General features: G+C 41.9%; 1 protein-coding gene across 2 annotated transcripts; it reads right to left on the reverse strand.

Annotated features, from left to right (window-relative positions):
* Nucleotides 1-1108: 1108 nt before the first annotated feature.
* NUP42 (nucleoporin 42) lies at nucleotides 1109-17085 on the reverse strand. Of its 2 annotated transcripts, XM_080936166.1 has the most exons (7): nucleotides 16920-17085; nucleotides 14477-14699; nucleotides 12596-12690; nucleotides 7456-7532; nucleotides 4963-5049; nucleotides 2664-2748; nucleotides 1109-1944 (listed from the first exon to the last, which is right to left on the reverse strand). In XM_080936166.1, exons 1-7 carry the CDS (start codon nucleotides 17044-17046, stop codon nucleotides 1385-1387), a joined length of 1254 nt encoding a protein of 417 aa, XP_080792292.1. In that variant the 5' UTR covers nucleotides 17047-17085; the 3' UTR covers nucleotides 1109-1384. The 2 variants fall into 2 exon arrangements, with proteins under 2 accessions (XP_080792292.1, XP_080792293.1); XM_080936167.1 differs by lacking the exons at nucleotides 7456-7532; nucleotides 14477-14699; nucleotides 16920-17085 and having other exon boundaries at nucleotides 12596-12637.
* Nucleotides 17086-18957: the final 1872 nt, after the last annotated feature.

The raw sequence follows: 18957 nt of genomic DNA on the forward strand, positions 1-18957 counted from the left end.
CTAAGCATTCCACTATAGGCAGGTCTCATTTGGGGCCCTAGGGCTCATGGGGCAGAATTCTACGACTCTATTCTGTTGGAACACGCAGACCAAAGCAGGAACAATTGTTGTTCTACTTACCAAGAATCATTCTAAACATCAAACATAAAAACAAATCCCGAGAATGGGTTGCTTTCACATGCTGAGGCCTCTGAAGTTAGATGGGAATCACACTGTTTAAAAGGATCAGAACATGGATCCTTGGGGGACTGAATACTTGGCACGTGTGCATAAACATTTGGAGTACCCGTCTTTTTCAATAGGTAAGCCACTTGTTCTTGGCTTGCTATATGCGTGTCTGTGCACAGCTGTGTGTGGTGACCAAAGTTGGTGTTGGGTGTCTTCCCCTGTTGTTTCTCCATCCTGAGATTTTGACAGGGTTTCTGGAAATGGCTGGTCAGCAGGTTCTGGGCATCTACCTGTCTCTAACTTTTCAGTGCTGGGGAAACAGATCCCCACTGCTGTGCCTAAGTGCTGAGTACCAGCTAAGGTCCTCACATATGCGTATGCAGTAATGCTTTATCCACTCAGCTGGCCCCTCAGCACCTTCCATGTTCGTTTTATTTTCCCCCATATAAAAAGCCCAGGCCTGGGACTGGAGAGATGGCTCAGAGGTTAGGAGGACTGCTGTTTCAGAGGACTAGAGTTTAAATCCTAGCACCTCTAAACGGTGGATTACAACAATGGGTAACCTCAGCTCCACAGTATTTGACCTCCATAGTCACCAGGCATACACGTGGTGCACAGACACACATGCAGAGTTGGGGGATGCAGTTCAGTGACAAAGAATTGCCTATAATACACAAGACACTGCCTGGGTTTGATCTCCAGCAGCCACTGTTCACATCCCTATTTAAAGCTGTGGACAGTGAATTGGAATAGAATGTGAAAATTACTTTATCCACTACACTGTACTTTTTAGTTCTACTCACAATTACAGAACAAAAGATTTTCCTTGCTTATTGACTTTTTTGGCTGTTTTTTATTTAGCTAGATGTTTATAAAAGTTAAAACTTTAAAATCCCATAAATTACTGAAAACTTATGTTCCATATATATATAAATTCATTCAAGATAATCTCAGAAGCCAGTTAGAGATGGAGTATGGGTCAGGTATAACTCGCCTTGCTTAGGTGAGGCCCCAGTGTGATTCCCAGCACCGTAAGAACATTACTTTAAAAGATCTTTCTCTTGGAGGGTCCCACACAGAGCTGCTGCTCTCCTATTCACTCTGTGCTGTCCACACTGGCCTGGATTTATGGTGCTCTGGCTGCTCAGCTTCCCAGACCGCAGGCATGAACGGCATGCCTGGGTAAAAACATTCTTTCTGTATTTAAACCTGATCTTTATACAGTCAGAAGCTCGGCCGGTGGTGGCTTCAGTGGAATTTTTCCCAGGGTAAATTTCTGGGATTGAAACTGTTCCAGTTCTTCCTTCGTCAGCTGATCCCTGGGTGTGAACAGTGTGTTATCCGTGGCACTGGAGGCTGGGACAGAGGTAGGTACGCTACCACCTCCAAACACGTCAGTGGAAGGTTTGGCAAATACAGACTGAGAATGTGGGCTAGGACTGCCAAAACCAGCCACAGAACTGCCACTTCCAAAGGCAGGGGCTGCCGCAGGGCCAAAGGGACTCACTGCCGTGGGAGCTGGAAATCCTGAAAACCCAGGTGATCCAAAGCTGGAAGTTTCGGGGCTCTTGAATGAAAATGACGAAGCAGATGTAGCTTCAGGTTTCCCAAGTCCGAAGGCTGGAGTGGAGGAAGAGATGGCAGAGCCAGCAGAGGGCCCAGCCCCAAAGGCTGGGTGACTTCCAAACACTGATGTGCTTCCAGAAGGAGCAGCGGCAAGTCCAGGGCTTGTTTTAAAACTGAAGTTCTGAACAGTATTGCTGCTGCTGTTGTTCACTGGAAAACCACAAACATAGAGCACAGTCAGAAAATGTAGCCACGCCACTCCTTTCTCTTATTTCAGCCATGTGTAAATATTGAAGGGTTTAGGGGACACCTGAAACAAAGTTCAAACCAGCCCTCCAGGCCCCACTGCCCTGTCATGACTGCTACCATGACTCACTGCGCCCATGAGCAGTCAGAGTGGGGTGTGCACTGCGGCCTTATGTGCTGGTGCTGACAAAGGTCTCAAAGGTACGGTGCCACAGTGGTGTGTGCCAGTCATTTCCTGAGAGCCTTGCTGTGAAGGCCAAGCTTGCCCTGGACTTTTGATTCTTTACTTCAGCCTTTGAAGGCTAGAATTACATGTCTTTCATCATGCCTAGTTTCCTGAGGATGAGAGACATTCCTAAGAGGTTCTTCTGGAGCTGGGCATGGTGGTTCCCAACTGTAATCCCACTGCATGGCAGAGGCAGAAGGATCAAAAGTCCTGGTTCACACAGTGAGTTCCAGGCCAGGGCAGTAATACTGTCTCAGAGACAGAAGGACTGGAAGCTGAGCCACAGCACCCTCCCCTCCCCCTCCACCAGCCTGCCTTTCCAAAGCACCATGGAGCTAAGTTCTTTCAGGCTCCATAATGGAGGAGTTTGTGAGAATTATTTAAAATGGTGTCTCGGGCTTTCTAAAGTTGAAATCTACAGAATCCCACTTTTCTGATCCACACTCTTGTCTCTTACCTGGTGACCCAAACGTCCCTGCTTGCGTACTTCCAAATCCAAACGCAGGTGCTGCTTGGCTGACCCCATCCTTTACATCAGAGAGCTTAAAAAACCAAACAAACACAATACTTCATGAATGATTATCATAGACTGTTGCTATACAATAAAAAATTTAAATGTATTATTTAAATATGCACTTTTAACATACAAAATGTCCATAATGTGATCATGAAAAGGAAAGGATATAATACTTCTTAAAGTATAAAACCAACGAATAGGAACATCTATATAAAACTCACTAGAAATGAACAATGGTTATCTCTGGCTGGGGAACAACTTTGATTTTCCACTTATTAAATTCAATTTGTTAAATTGAAGTTGTTAGAATTCAACTTGTTAAAAACATCAGAAAAGCATTTTTTTATCAAGATACATTGCATCCATATATAAAAGCTTCAAAAATAAGTGAAATTGCATTCTAAAATAACAGACACATCAGTGATTATAAAGTTAAACGTACATTTGTTAGTCACTCCAGATACAGGTGAAGAGACTGTCAGAGTATGCCCGTCTACCTACTCAAATGCATCAATTCAAGTGTAGTCACAGTTTATAAAAAGCTTACGACTCAAACCCGTCAGACTGTCCTACTCTGCTGACTGACGCCCTTTCAAGGAACCTTTCACCAGCTCCTTCCCTCCAAGACATTATTCTTTCTTTCTTCTCTTCCTTTTCTTTTTCTTTCTTTCCTCTCTGCGAGACACTATGTACCCTTGGCTGTACAGGAACTTGCTACATAGACTAGGCTGCCACTACCTAAGTGCTGGGACTACAGTCGCCTCCCACTGCAACCAGCTTGAAACCCTTCAGGCTGAGCGTTCTTTCCTTGGGCGTATCTTAGACAATTTTATCTAGTTCACATAGAGCTAGTTTTTAACCTTCCTAATGCTGTGACCCTTTAATACAATTTCCTCATGTTGCAGTGACACCCCCCCAACATAAAATTATTTTAGTTGTTATTTCAAAAGTGTAATTTTGCTATTGTTGTGAATTGTAACATAAATATCTGTTATATAGATATGTGGCCCGTGAAAGGGTTATCATTCTTAGGTTGAGCAGAGATGATTTGTTTTGACATATTTCAGTGACTCCTAACACACTTATAACCACCACAAACAAATTTCTACTACCCTTAAGAGTACCTGAGTTTGTAATATTTTCCAACTAGTCCCACCCTAGTTAAAACCTTATGTTAAAAGTCTTAAAATTTATTTACTTATTTAGAAACAATGTCTAAGCATCCCAGGCTGTCTTGGATTCCAGTATGTAGATCAGGTCATTCCAAACTCAGATCTGTTTGTCTGTCTCCCCAGTGCTGGAACTGAAGGAGTCTACCATGTCTAACAAAAAATTGGTTTTAAGAAGCACAACTGTCCCTACTTTTCTGAGAAACAGGAATAAGTTCTTCAGCTATAGATGAGCACTTGGTGCATGAGCACTCGGTGATAGGATGAGTAACCATGTGGTGAGGGTGTGGGAGCACAGGGTGAGGTGGGGGTGTGAGCACAGGGTGAGGTGGGGGTGGCTGTGTGGGCACAGGGTGAGGTAGGTGTGTGGGCACAGGGTGAGGTAGGTGTGTGGGCACAGGGTGAGGTGGGGGTGTGAGCACAGGGTGAGGTGGGGGTGGCTGTGTGGGCACAGGGTGAGGAAGAGAGCCATAATCTTTTACAGAGCCTTTGCTTTGCCCTTCAAATTCAAAACGAAACATCCTCTACGAAAAAGCAGTAGAGGGGCTAGAAAGATGGTTCACGGGTTAAGAACACTGACTGTTCTTCAAGAGGACCTGATTTTGATCCCCCGCAGCCCATGGCAGTTCTTAACTGTAACTCAGATTCCAGGGGACTGGACACCCTCCTCTGACCTCTACTACAGCAGGGACATACTCATGTACAGACATACATGCAAGCATACTTCTCATACGCATAGAATAATGAAAAATGAAAAAATAAAAGCACTCATTTCATCCTGGCACTCAAGGTGGGCACAGGGGTCTCTGAGTTCCAGGCTGGTCAAGGCCATTTCAGACGAGACCGTGTCTCAAGAAACACACAAAAAGCAATAAAAAGCTAGGCATGGCAGAGCATGTCTATAATCCAGCATGGAGGAGGCTGAGACAGACGGCTGTGAGTTCAAGAGCAACCTAGGCTACACAACAAGTTGCAGGACATCCTGGTCTACTCACCTGGTCCTAAAAACCAGCACAAAACAAAACAGAATAGATAGGACACTTCTTTGAAGAAAAACCTCCAGTACTCACCAGAGTTCCTTTGGTTGACATATTTAGATTTTTCAGTTCATTTATCCTATTCCTCCACTGACTTACTAGCTGTTGAACAGAGTTCAGCTGGAGAGAGAAAACAAAAAAGTAACTCAGGATCGACTGTTTAAGCCCTGCTCCTCTTTGCCAGAGATACCCCAGCTCTAGCTGCCTCTCTCTGTTCTCACTTCCTGTATCTCGAGGCTGATCACTGAGAAGTGCAGAGCTGTATTATTCAAACAGGAGGGAAATCTGTGTAGCTGGAGCACACAGTGCTGACTGTAGACAACACAAATTATTTCCTTCAGGCACCCAGCCTACACCCTCTCAGTCAGACTGGTTTCTTCTGGAGTCTGATCTGTGAGTGTTAATCTGTTGGGTAGAACTGCTGTTTATATGACTCTACTTTCCTGGTCTTCATTGTAGATCAGCACCAACGGAAGCAGTAATGTCTTTCAGATGACAGATGGTCTGAGTTGTAGGACTGGTTGATGGGTAACTTATAATAATAAAAACAATATCCCTTATCACCATAGTACATCATTATTAATTTAGACAACAAAACAATTTTAGAAAGGCATTGCACTGACCTACAAAAAATTAACAGTTCTCACTGTGGTGGTTTGAATATGTTTGGCCCAGAGGGAGTGGTACTGTTAGGAGGCGTGGCCTTGTTGAAGGAAGCGTATCACCAACCAATAGCCTCTCATAGGCTCTCTTCATGATGCCAAACCTCAAATCCTTTGCGTGACCTCTTCAGGCCTGGGCCTTCAACTGACACTGAGGCTGTACCTTCACCAATGGCTTTCCATGGCCTCTCACAGTGCCGAGCCTCACAGTGCTCTTTATGACCCCTTCATGCCTCCAAAACCAGTACCACAAGGGTGACTCTTACATACTAGCAAGTCTAGCTGCAGCACAAGGTACAACCTTGGCTACGTCTAGAACACAGTTTCTTTGTGATCTTGGAAAACGCTTTCCAGATTTCACCTCAGTGGTGCTGGTCTCTTCTTAAGCACTGCTAATTTCTTACCTCCAGCTGACCAAGCATCAATTGTCCCAGTAGTCCCTTCTACTCTTTATTTTAGAGCCAGAGCCACATGACCAAATTCTGCTGCTTGCTGGGGCTCTATTATGCCCCCTTGTTCTACTACATTATTATCAGCCTTTTGTTTTCAACTCCTTCAGTGCCTAGTGTTGGCTGTCCTGAAACTTCTGTAGATTGACCTAGAACTCAGAGATCTGCATGGCTCCATCTCCTTAATGCTGGGATTAAAGGTGAGTACCACCATCCCTGGCCTTCAACTTTTCTTTACCTGGAATTTGCTCTGTACCAAGCTGGCCCTGAATTCAGAGATCTGTCTGCCTCCGTTTCCTGAATTAAAGGCATGCACCACCATGTCTGGACCTAAGCTTTTCATTATTGATTTTAATCAACTTGAAAACCAAGAATAGCCATCATGACCCATCCCTTACCAATTTGACACATAATGGTATCTCCTTATGTCCAAATGAAAACAATAACCAGGTCATAGTAATACCTAACATGATATATTATGAAATGCATAAGCTTAGCCTCAAGGTCACTACTCCCTCAATTCCACTACTCTCCTTGAACACAGGCTTTAGCTTCATCCCACTTCCTGGTGACCCTTTATTCTTTGAACCATACATTTTCTATTTTTCCTAAGCTAGCTACACTTGATCAAAACACTCTTGACATTAAACCAGAGGACCAAGTCTATGCTGGGCTTTTTAAAAACTTCCTTTGTCAATGCAATTAATATAAATCTCTTTACCTTAGCCTCAAGCAGACTCTTGGGACAAGGGAAAAAGCAGCAACATTCTTCACCAAAACATTAGAACAACAATCTCCTGAGTTGAAACCACACTTAGCATTAATGTTTTCCACATTCCTACTAGGTGGCTCATTAAGCCCCCACTTAAAGCATTCCACGGCTTTCCAAATCAAAGTACCCAAATCCACATTCCTCCAAAGAAAAACATGGTTGGGCCTATTACAGCAATACCCTAGTCCTGGTACCGACTCCTGCTTTAGTTAGAATCTCCATTGCTATGAAGAGATGCCATGACCAAGACAACTCTATAGGCAAACATTTAATTGGGGCTATCATCATTCCAAGAAGCATGGCAGCAGACAGGCAGACATGGTGCTGGAAGAGGAGCTATGAGTTCTACATCTTGGTCTAAAGGCACCCAGGAGAGGACTCCCTTCTGCAGGAAGCTAGGAAGAAGCTCTTTTCCATACTAGGTGGAGCCTGATAATAGGAGACTTTCAAAGCCCAGCCCCTCAATGACACACTTTTCCTTCAACAAGGCCACACCTAACAGTGCCACACCCTATGTGTCAAGCATATTCAAACCACCACTCTCACCAAACATGCCAAAACACAAGCAAGCCAGTACAAACACAGAAAGCAGTTTGTTGGCAGTCAATTGCTACTGAGGTAGAGGAACAGAAAACAAACTTACATAGCTCTGTAAGTTATTGCTGGTTAAGAAGTTATGGTATTCAAGCCTCAACTCTTCTGGTGAAATGTCTGTGAAACCTGAAGTGAGGAATCAGTTGGAATTTAAACAGTAAGTACTGTTGATTCTGGTAGTAAAGCTAGAGTTTGAGACAAAATGTAATAATGCCAATTATCAGAAAAATTTGAAGGTCACAGGAAAAAAAAATCAAAGCCTACACACTAACGTTTAAATTATTAAATTGGAAGAAAATACAATTATTTCATCCTTGAATGAAGAATTCTGTAAAGATAAAGAGTGAAACACAAGAGTGGACTACAAACACATTCAAACCAATGCCGTCACATCTGTAATAAACAAATTGAAAAGGCAAACGAGAAGCCAGGGAAACCACAACTGCATAAGTAACATTTTTAATACAGAAGCACTGTTCCTAAGTCAGTACAGTCAAAGACAGGAAGTTCAAGCTCACTACAATTTCAAAAGTGAGTAAATAAAAGAAAACTTAAAAATTCAACTCAGTGCTCTCCTCACAGACTGGAGGACACTGAGAACAGGAGCTCACTGTCACTCAGGTGTGGGGACTGTTCTGCACACACTAAGGAATTTCCTGGGCAAACTGTCCATAAACAAGCACAAGTGCTAAATGCTCAGACTCTGACCTACATTTCTAGGATTTAACTTCAGACAGTTGTATTATGAAAAAGGATGCTTAGTCTAGTACTTTCATTGATGAATTAAATGCAGAACTCTGGGGCTTAGGAATGCAGCTCTGTGGTAGAATGTTTGCCTGGCAGGCATGGGGTCTGGGACCCCGATGAAAAAAAAGCAAGCATGCAGAACAGAACTACATGACCACTTTAAATGGATATGAACATATACATTCATAAATAATGTGGTGCATGGATGCTATGTCTGCATGAATGCATGTGCACTACATGTGTGCCTAGTGTCAGGTCGATCCCCTGGAACTGGAGTTAGTCAGTCTGAGCTGCCATGGAGAAGCTAAAATTGATTACAGGTCCTCTCCAAGAGCAGCTGTATCCTTAAAATGCATATATTTTAAAGGAAATACCAAAACTGTTTCAGCTTATCTATACCACCAAGTCTATACCAATGGCTGTACTTTTAGCACTGAGGACACTAAGAAAGGCAATGTTCTTATTTTCAACACAGATGTCCTTGGAACCTGTGTACCATTTAGTTTACTCCAGTGCAGAAAGCATGTGCAATTCATACTGGGTTTGTTTGTTTTTCTGTATCTAAAATATTTGCTCCCTGTGGTTCAAAACAGAACTTAACTTTGACCAAGTCTGTGCCCCCTGCCAACAGCTCCACCTTGGTCGTCAGCAATCACTGCCTAACTCGTCTCTCTGCCTCCTGTCTTGTCCCCACTCCCAAATGCTCCTTCTCTCTCCTTCCTGCTGCATCAGATTACCTTCTGCTGAAGCTCTTCAATAGCTGCACATGCAATGTAACTAGACCCGGTGTCAGACACTTTGGCTGCTGCTTGGGCTTTATGCTGTGTCATTTGTTTTTTTTTTTTTTCTTCTGTCATTTGAGCTCACTGCTCTCATTCCAAGACCTCCGCACTAGCTATCATATTGCTAGGAATGCCTTCCCCAAGCTTCTAATAACGGGTACCTTCTCTTCATTCAAGGCTTAGCTCTTGACAGGGTTTCATGCAAATGTAACAACTATTCGTCAAAAACTCTGTTCTCAATCTCTTTTCTTTCAAGCTGTAACCAACTAGTTTTTTATCTGAATCACAGAATACAGAAACTACAATACAGAATTATTTGAGTAGCTATTTCAGAGGTTCTAAATAGATGGCATGTAATGACTAATCCTGGTTGTCAATGACACTCTTGGGAAGAACCTCAGTTGAGGAACCACCTGTTAGACTGGCCTGTGAGCATGTCTGTGGGATATTCTCTTAATTACTAATTGATGCATGAGGGCTGAGGACCCAGCTCACCGTGGTTAAAACCATCCCTAGGCAGTTGGACTGGGCTGTGTGAGAAAGCTAGCTGAACACGCCTAGGGAAGCAAGCCAGTGTGCAGTGCTTCTCCGTTCTGCTTCAAGCTCTTCTTCTTGCCTTTGGTTCCTATAGGGGCTTCCCTCAATGATGGGCCGTTAGCCTGTAAGCCAAATAAAGCCTTTCTTCCCCAAGTTGCTTCTGGGTCATGGTGTTTATCCAAGCAGCAGAAAAGCAAACTAGGACATGGCACAAAAAAAAAATATTCTAGCTACAAAGTTTGCTCTTATTTATTTATTTATTTATTTTGGTTTTTTGTTTTGAGACAGGGTTTCCATGTGTAGCCCAGGCTTTCCTAGAACTAGGTCTGTAGTCCAGGCTTTCCTGGAACTCACAGATAGCCACCTACCTTTACCTCCTAAGTGCTGGAATTAAAGTTGTACTCCAACACCACACAGAAAAGTTAGGTCTTTATAATGAAAATGTATTCACATACATTTTCCAAAACAAAAGACAGATTAGTGAGGTGGACAGCACCCCTATGTGCATAGAGCTCATTAACATTTGGCTTCACAGCTAGGTTAGTTTTTTTTTTTTGGAAAATATCATCTTTAAGTATATGTCCGTGTGTCTGATCTGGAGTACTGGCACGCTAAGTGCAGATGTCTGTAGAGGTCAGAATGCAGCGCTGGCCCCGCTGGCACTAGCTGCAGCAGTGAGACAGCAACATGAGTGCTGGACACTGACCTCACCTGCTCTGCAACAGCTCTGGCTACTAGTTCCTGTGTGCGCTTCTCTGTGTGCTTTTGCATTCACCCTCTATAATGTGCCTGTTGTATACAAACTACACCAAAGCCATGTCACTGGGAAGACAAGTCTCAACGGCTTCTGAGATAAATGTGGCATTTTTTCTTTGACAATGCATCAATACTAGAAAAGTAGAGTGGAAGGTTTTTATTTCGCTCATTTTTCAAGGCAGGGTCTCACTCTGTAGACCAGGCTGGTCTTTAACTACAGAGATCAGCCCACCTCTGCCTTCTGGGTGCTAGGATTAAAGGTCTGTGCCATTGTGCCCAGACAAGGCGAGTTTTTAAAGGCCAGTTATAAAGCAGATGGAAAAGCCATTAAACTTTTTGTGTAGTTATATTACAATTGTTCGTTTACTTTGGACTTAGAATGGGTTTCAGCCAGCATGATTCTGTAACAAGACACTTTGGTCTTGAACACTAGTTAACATGCCTACAGAACTTCCATACATGACACAGGGCCCTCTAGAACGCACAAGCAAAACCACAAACTAAGTTGTCACATAGTAATGCAGTCACTAGTCTTATTAGAAGAGATTTTTAAAGACAGAAACTATTGTCCTCATGTGACAGAAAAGTTTTCTGTGATTCTAACTTTTTCTAGGAAATTTTAGTTTTATTATTGGAAGTAACCCTGTCATTTTCCGCCACTCTTGCTTCTTGAGGTGACAGGTTTATCTCACTATTCAGAAAATATCTGCCAAAGCCAAGTGTGAATAACCACAGCTGTTCCAGTACAATGTGTCTGTGACAAAACTCCCTCAGAGTTAGGGCCATACATGAATATAAGGCAGAAGCACAGGGTATATATACTTCCCACTTTAAGATTTTTTAAATGAATATTCAATGGCTAAGACATTTTAAAAATCAGTGATTTTTATTTCATTAAGAACAGGGATAACTTTACTTCCTCAGGTTAGAATGACACTCCAATTCTTCTTTCCATGACTATTACAGTCTCCCAGCAGCTGTGACTCTACCTCTGTTATGTTAAGTCCACCAGTTTTACTCAACAACACTTTCATATCATACTACACATTTCAACACTCGAAGTGGCCATTAGTGTCTTAGTGTTACTAAGAAAACTTTTATGAATGTATCCAGTTCCTAGCAATATCTCGGGGATAGGCTGCTAGATTTAACTCATGACAACAACAAAAGCAAAACCTAAGAAACAAAAACCAGATGTCTATGTAAATTAAAATTTCAAATATAAAACAAATTTAAGTATGTCCCAGATATTATACAGGATACATATATTGAAAATATTTCCTTATCTAAAATTTAAATTTAACTAAATGTCCTCTATTTTACATGTTAACCTATGCAAAGCTCTTTATATTTCATATTTTGAGAGCCAAAGATGTAAGACATTATAGGCTTTAGGTCCACTTATGAATTAAGATTTAATATTTAGCAGTACTTAATTACTAACATTTACACCAATCTAGGGCTTACTAAGTTTAGTATCTGCTTACAGAAATTACCACTATCTTAAATGATCTGTTTTCATGGTTTCTTGTTTTCTTTCCTTCCGAACACAAGGTTCTGGGAATAACCCCAACCACTCAGAGTTTACTTAAATGCAGATCAGGGAGCAGGACAAATCAAAGCCATTTTTACCTGACTAAGAGAGTGACGGTGGTGAGCCGGAGTCGAGGGGTGAGGCCCAGCGACGCTCCTGGAATTCTGACCCTGACTTCAGGGCTCTGCTTGGCTATGCCTGTTGTCTCAACAGGAGAGACTTGGGCTCTCCATGAGAGGCTTGGAAAAACTTGGTAGCCATAGGGATATGGGAAAAAAAACATGGAAAGAAAGGAATCCTCTAAAGAAATGCTCTCCCTGTGGCTTCTTGAGAGTCTCAACAGGCTTTATGAAGAGGCAGTATTTTGGGGAGGGGAAGGCAACATAAGCGAGGACTGTAATGGTGGGCTGCGTGGGACCCTACTGTGAATGAGGTAACTAACAAGGGTGGCCTGAGGTTTTACAAAGGGGACAATAAAGCAGAGCCTCTCCTTAGGTTGACTGAATTAGAAATGTGGTAGGCCTGATTTTTCTATTCTTTCCTGGAAATAATACAACTTAAAAGAATTATATTATTGGTTCTCAGTCTCTGAATCATGAAGTTTAGCTAGAATACTTGGATACTTTAAAAAATACTAGCTAAGCCTAAGTTTGGAATAAATTTATTTAGCATCGCCTAGTTCTAGATAGTAGAAATTTTATATTTTAAAAGCACAAGTACTAGGCTGTGTCCATAGCTTAGTGGCAGGGCTTTTGCTTAGCATGTATGCAGGTCTGGGTTTGATCCTCACCAAAAACCAACCAACCAACAATTCAGCCATGTTTCCCAGTTACCTGAAATGTTGGGTTTCTTTCTCACTGGTGAGTAAACAGAAAACATCCACTGCCCTGACGACTCCCAAACCTCTATATCCTTAACAATTCCTTCCCTGGAAAAGAAAGGAAAGAAATAAAAATGAGAAAAATGAATATTTTTACTTGCTTGTCAAAATGTTACTTATGAAGTTGAATGACTGAAACTTTAAATTCTAATAAATACATAAATTTACATATTTTTCATTTTCTTTCTTTTTAAAAAATTATTATTATTATTATTATTATTTGAGATGGGGTTTCTTTCTGTGGCCATGGCTGTCTTGGAACTCACTCTGTAGAGCAGTCTGGCCTCAAACTCAAGAGATCCACCTGCCTCTGCTTCCTGAGTGCCAGGATTAAAGGCGTGCACCACCACCATCTTATTTTCTGAAGACTTTTCTACCTCAGAGGTTTACAGGGCTGAGTTACAGCCTGAGCACAGTGGTCCACAGCCGTAACAGCAGCACCTAGGTGGCTGAGAATTTTGAGGCCAGGCAGGGTAACAGAATGAGTTTAAGGTCAATCTGGGCTGCACATCAATAACTTGTTTCCAAAACAACAAACACCTTGTATTTTATAGTTACAAATAATATAAAATAATTAATAGTGTTATCTTTCTAATTCAGAGAAAAACTAATCGATATACTAAAGAATTATTGAAAATATATTTTTTAAATAACTAAATACAATGCACAGTATTTTTAACTGGAAACAATAAAAAGTACTACTATTAGTTATAGAGAATCATTAAAATTTAAGAGTGGGTTAAAGGACTTCAGATATAGTTTACTTAAAATTTCTACTCTGTGATACAGGCAACAGGTCCATGTACTTAAGACATATATTTTTAAATAATTTATTTTTAGTTTTATGTGCCTTGGTGTTTTATCTGGATGTACATCTGTGCAAGGGTGTTGAACCCCTTGGAACCAGAGTTACAAATGGTTGTGAGCTGCTGTGTAGGTGCTGGGAATTGAACCCAGGTTCCCTGGAAGAATAGCCAGCGTTTTAACTGCTAAGCCACCTCTCCAGCCTTCAGGTCTGTGCATTTAACAGCTAATCTGAACAAGTTATAGATACATTTGGCTCTAAATTAATGTTTCTTTCATATCAAATGTGACCATTAACTAGTAAAGTGATAGGTATCACAAAGAGTATGTTATTCCACTTAGAATCACAATAGAACTTTGCCTTGTTACACACACACACACACACACACACACACACACACACCAATTGATGCTTGCCCAATACAGTTGAAGATTTAGGTTCAGTCCTCAGCATTTCAGAAACACACAGCTGGTAAAGCGACACACACCTTTAGTCCCAGCACTCTGGAGGCAGAGGCAGTGAGACCTGAGTCACAAGCCAGCCTGGGCTACATAGGGAGACCCTGCCTTAAAATAAAACAAAGCCCACCTGCCTCCTCAAAAAAAAATGCCCCAAACAAACCAAAAAACCCACTCTTTATGGAACTTCAAATAGGGTAACTGAAATAAAGGTTTTACAAAGAAAAACGTGTGATATTATCAGTAACCTTGAGGATAGCGGTTGTTCTGAGTTATCCAATACTGTCACGAGTGCAGAGCACACTGACCGTTTAAGCGTGACTAACCTTTGAAATGTTAGTAGGAAGTGGACCAGGGCAGGCAGTCCTAAGAACACACACTGTTAAGTGACGTGGCCTGAGATGCTCACAGTGTGAACAGGCTGGCTAAGCCACAAGACCATGGGCGACTTCTTTTTCTTGTTTGCTTATTCTGATTTTCAAAACCATTCTTTTTAAAAAAGAAAACCCTGTAAGTGCTTCTGGAAAAACCAAGGAATTAGGTGGTGATTTTCTACAACACTTTAACTCACAGGAGTTTCTTTTCATCTTTTTGCTCATCAGAGAGAGGTGAAGCAAACGGGTTTTGAGATGACGAGAAACCTCTGCTGGTGGAAGCGCCAGAATCAAAAGAGCCGAATGGTGGTTTGTCCTGATCTCTGCTGCCACCCCATGGTGTGGCCTTGGAGAAGCTGGACGGCTGAATGACACTGGAGTACCTCTGGCTGCTGGCATTCCACCCTCGACGGTTATTCCCTAAAATAAGAAAACAACCAGAAAATTGGTAACTTTTTCAAATCCTGAAAATCTCTATTACATTTTACCTTATTATGTCTTGAAATTATACAAAGGCCAATAAAGTGCTATTTTCTATGTTTTAAATGGCAATCCCTTTCTGATTTACAGTTTGTTATATGTTATAACAAATTACATGTTCTATTTACATTAAAAAAATGAGATCAAGGCCAGACATGTTGGTGTACAAATTTAATCACATCCCTGTGGAGGGAGAGACAGGCAGATCTCTACGTTCCAGATCAGCCAGGGCTACATAGTAAGACCCCATCTCAAAAGCAAATAAAAACCCCAAAACACAAACAGACAAAAAGCCACAACAAAACGAGATCCTAGAAATATAAAGATATATTGCTGAGTTCAGTGTCAAGCCTATTAAATTGACCATGGGGGAATTAATATTCTAAACATCTCTAAGAGCTCTGGGGTGAGCCTGGCATGCTCAAGGCCTGTTTGACCTAGCACTGGATGTATGTGTGCGCTTCTGCACAGGGCCATAGAGAGACAAAGAATGAGAGACGATGAGTGAAAGAGAACAACGAATAAACTGGGGTTACATTTTACTTTCTGTCCTTAAATAGGTATTTACAAAGTGATTGCCTCAGTCTTTACTCCGTGGACCAATGTCCACACACCTATCCTTCATATGGAGAGTACAAAGCTTACTAATAGGTGGATTAAGTACAGTGTAGATTTCTTCGTTTTTCTAAAGATTTCATTCATTTCATGTAAGTGAGTACACTGCTGCTGTCTTCAGACAACACTAGAAGAGGGCATCAGATTTCGTAACAAATGATTGTGAACCACCATGTGGTTGCTGAGAATTGAACTCAGGTCCTCTGGAAGAACAGTCAGTGCTCTTTAACTGCTGAGCCATCTCTCCAGCCTAGTGTAGATTTCTAACAACTCATAAATATAGAAAAAAGTTAGCCAATTGGACTTGTTTCTGGTTTTGACATTGTTTTTAATCTTATCGCTTCCTAGTTGACCCTATGATAATTTATCTTAGGATTTAGAAAATATGTTATCTAACACATACTAGAAACACTGATAGGTATAACCATAGTCTAAACTACTCAATAAATCCAAAGAGAAAGAAGACAGCCAAACAGCATCTCTGAAGCAGGAATTAGTAGCATTTTGTTTTGAAGTTCCAAACCCTCTGTTGGGGGATTACACAGCATAGAAATAAAACTTCCTTTATGCTGCACTAAGTGGCCTAATTTTGGCTTTAAAATTCCAAAGCATTCTTTTTCTTTCTTTTCATCCTGAAGTTTTATTTATATTTTTTTACCTAATTAGGTAGCTACCTAACATTTACTTGCAAATTAGTACGTTTAAAGTAGGTTTCCAGAGGCCAAACGACAAACATTACTCTCAGCAGTCCCTGGGAGTACACCAGTATCCACTGGAACCAGAGTCCTAACTTGGAGTTCATCACTACTGATTGTAAATGATACAATCTGTCTCCTCCCGAAAAGAGTTGAAACATGAAACCACCATGCAACCAGTAGCTGGAGGAGCCTTAAAGAAAGGGGAAAGAGACACACCCACTGATAAATCGTCAAGAACTAGGTTCCAATTCGACAAGAACTGGGCAATGGTGGCACATGATTTTAATTCAGCACTCAGGAGGCAGAGGCAAGTAGATCTCTGTGAGTTCAAGGACAGCCTGGGCTGTTACTGAGAAACCCCATCTCTAAAAACCTAAAAACCAAAAACAAACCAAGAAACACAAATAAAAAATTAGGTTCCAAAATTAAGAGAATCAAACGGATTTATCTGACTTTTAAAACCTTGTGCTGTGCTGGTTTAATGTCTGGCCCCTGAGTACCCTTTCCACAAAACCTGTAAGGTTCTTGGCCCAGTGTCCGAAGCTACCAACTGAAGCCCAAATTTTAAGAGCTTGTGATCAAGGACAAGGAAGGGGAGAGAGTTGGGTAAAGGTCTGAATGGACCCGTGCGAATTCTCCCAACCACTGCCATTCACCAATAAAGGAGGTTTTGATAGTTACTTGTTATTTAAAAACACAGTGTTTGGCAGTAGCACCCAGGCCCAAACACCCGTCCACCTCTGACCACGTCGCCCATCTACTGGGCCAACGCAAGCCAGGGCAGGGGTCGGGGTCAAGGTGTGCGTCTGCATCACGTGACCCTGGCTCAGGGCACCGGGACCATTACCAGAGGGCGGCTGCTGCTGTGGCGGCGGCTGCCGGGCTCCGGCCGCACCTCGGGCGCCAGGATGCTCGTTCCAGCAGCGGTCTCCGAAGCGGCACCGGCCTTGAAGGAAAAACTGGCAAACGGTCATCGTAGCGCCGTCCCAGCTCGTTCGTACCCGCCGTCAGCGGCGAGGGCCCAGGCTCCAGCGACCGAGGCCCGGGCAGTGTGACGTCATCGCCCCGCGCCCAGAGGTTCTGTGACCGGCCTGTGCCACCGCAGAGGCGCGGGCTTTAGCCAATGGCGTTTGAGAAGAGCAGAGAGGTCCTGAGAAAGCGGGGTGTTGAAAAGGAACGCGGGCGTTGGATCCCGGAACCCGGCCCTAGTCCAGAGAGTACCAGAAATAGCAGACAACCGGCAGCCTTCCAGTTGGCTGTAGATTGCGAGATTCATTTAATCGTTCTTTACGTTCACTTAGAAAACAAAAAAAGGTAAAAACAGGCTCGAAAAAAAGAAAAGAAAATAGCCTGGCCGGTTATCAAGAGGGAAGACTTACAGAAAGCCAGCTATAACCAGGAAACAGGACTCAATGCAGCCGAAAAGCATCTATTAGTTCCTTAGTTGATACTGTCTTACAATTTCACGTAAATGTTGCCTTTTGAAATTTTATCAGGAAGAATGAAAAAAGGTAAAAAACGACACAGCAGCAGCCTGCTTTTCCCCAAGATAAGGGCTTTCTGAAAATATTCGATATACTGTTTTGTTTTTGGGGGTTTTTGTTTGTTTGTTTTTTGAGATACAGTCTTACTATATAGCCCTGGCTGGTCTCGAACCCACAGAAATTCTTTCTGCTTCCCAAGTGCTAGGATCAAAACCACACACCTTAACACATTCATGTATTAATTTTACAGTTATCATAAAGACCCTGTATCAGTATAAAACAAGTACACTACGTAAAACCTGAAATGAAAACGCTCTTGGAAATTAAAATTGGATAATGAGGACAAACTAAGACACTCTCGGGACTCCTCAGACTCAAAGTGTACTTTGAATACCATTTTAATTTTGGTTATTCCAGAAGATGGAGAGATCAAAAGCAAAATTCTAATTAGTAAGCCTAACACTTGTGATGGTTAGTGTTGTCAACTTGACTACTTTTAGAATCACCATAGACACGTATATCTGGACTTTGAGGTGTTACTTATAATAATCCCCATAGATACGCACCTCTGAGCATGTCTATGAAGATGCTTCCAGAAAGGTTGAGCTGGAAAGATGCTGTACCCTGAATGTGGGCTGCACCCTCAAAGGAGTGTGCACGCACTGAATAAAATGGCAAATTCGAGTTGAGCATCCATTGCTGTTGCTAGACTGCAATTGCAGTGTGAGCAGCTGTTTCATGCTCCAATTGAAATCCCTTCCAAGCTGTGATGTGGACTATACCCTTCATCCGTGAGCCAGAATCAACGCGTACTTCCTGAGGTTGCTTTTGTCAGGTTTTGTCACAGTAATAGGAGGTGTACAAACACATTCTAGATAGCTCTGCATGTAGGTGTAACCCAGCCTGGTCTCAAAGTTAGTCATCCTCCTGCCTCAGTTTACCAAAGTGTGAACTGCCACTATTTTTAATCCTTATACTCCCCACCAGAAATTGAGTTATATTAAAAAGGAGTAAAACTAGTAAGATGAGAGTGAAACTTTCTCTGGAGGAAAATTAAGGTATTCCAAAAGATCAATCAGGGCTGAATGCTGCAACTCACAAAATGCCCTTTCATATCACCAGTTTACTAAAGTTTAATGAGAACTGGTTTGGTGCCATACTGGATGGAGTTAAGTTGGATTTTTCCTAATGTAAACAAGTCAAACAAAGAATGTATACTAGTTGAATAACTATTAAATGGCACATTTTTGCTATTGGTATATTAAGAGACTTCATGACTCAAAAGTTTTCATGAGACTATAATGAAGAGTTTTAAAAACTAGATCACAAAGCCACAATTACTGTTTATAATATGTAACAATCTTTTGGCTACTAAATGTTCATACTCAAAATCGTGATTCT

The sequence above is a fragment of the Micromys minutus genome (genome assembly GCF_963924665.1).
Source record: "Micromys minutus genome assembly, chromosome: 23".
Taxonomy (NCBI): domain Eukaryota; kingdom Metazoa; phylum Chordata; class Mammalia; order Rodentia; family Muridae; genus Micromys; species Micromys minutus.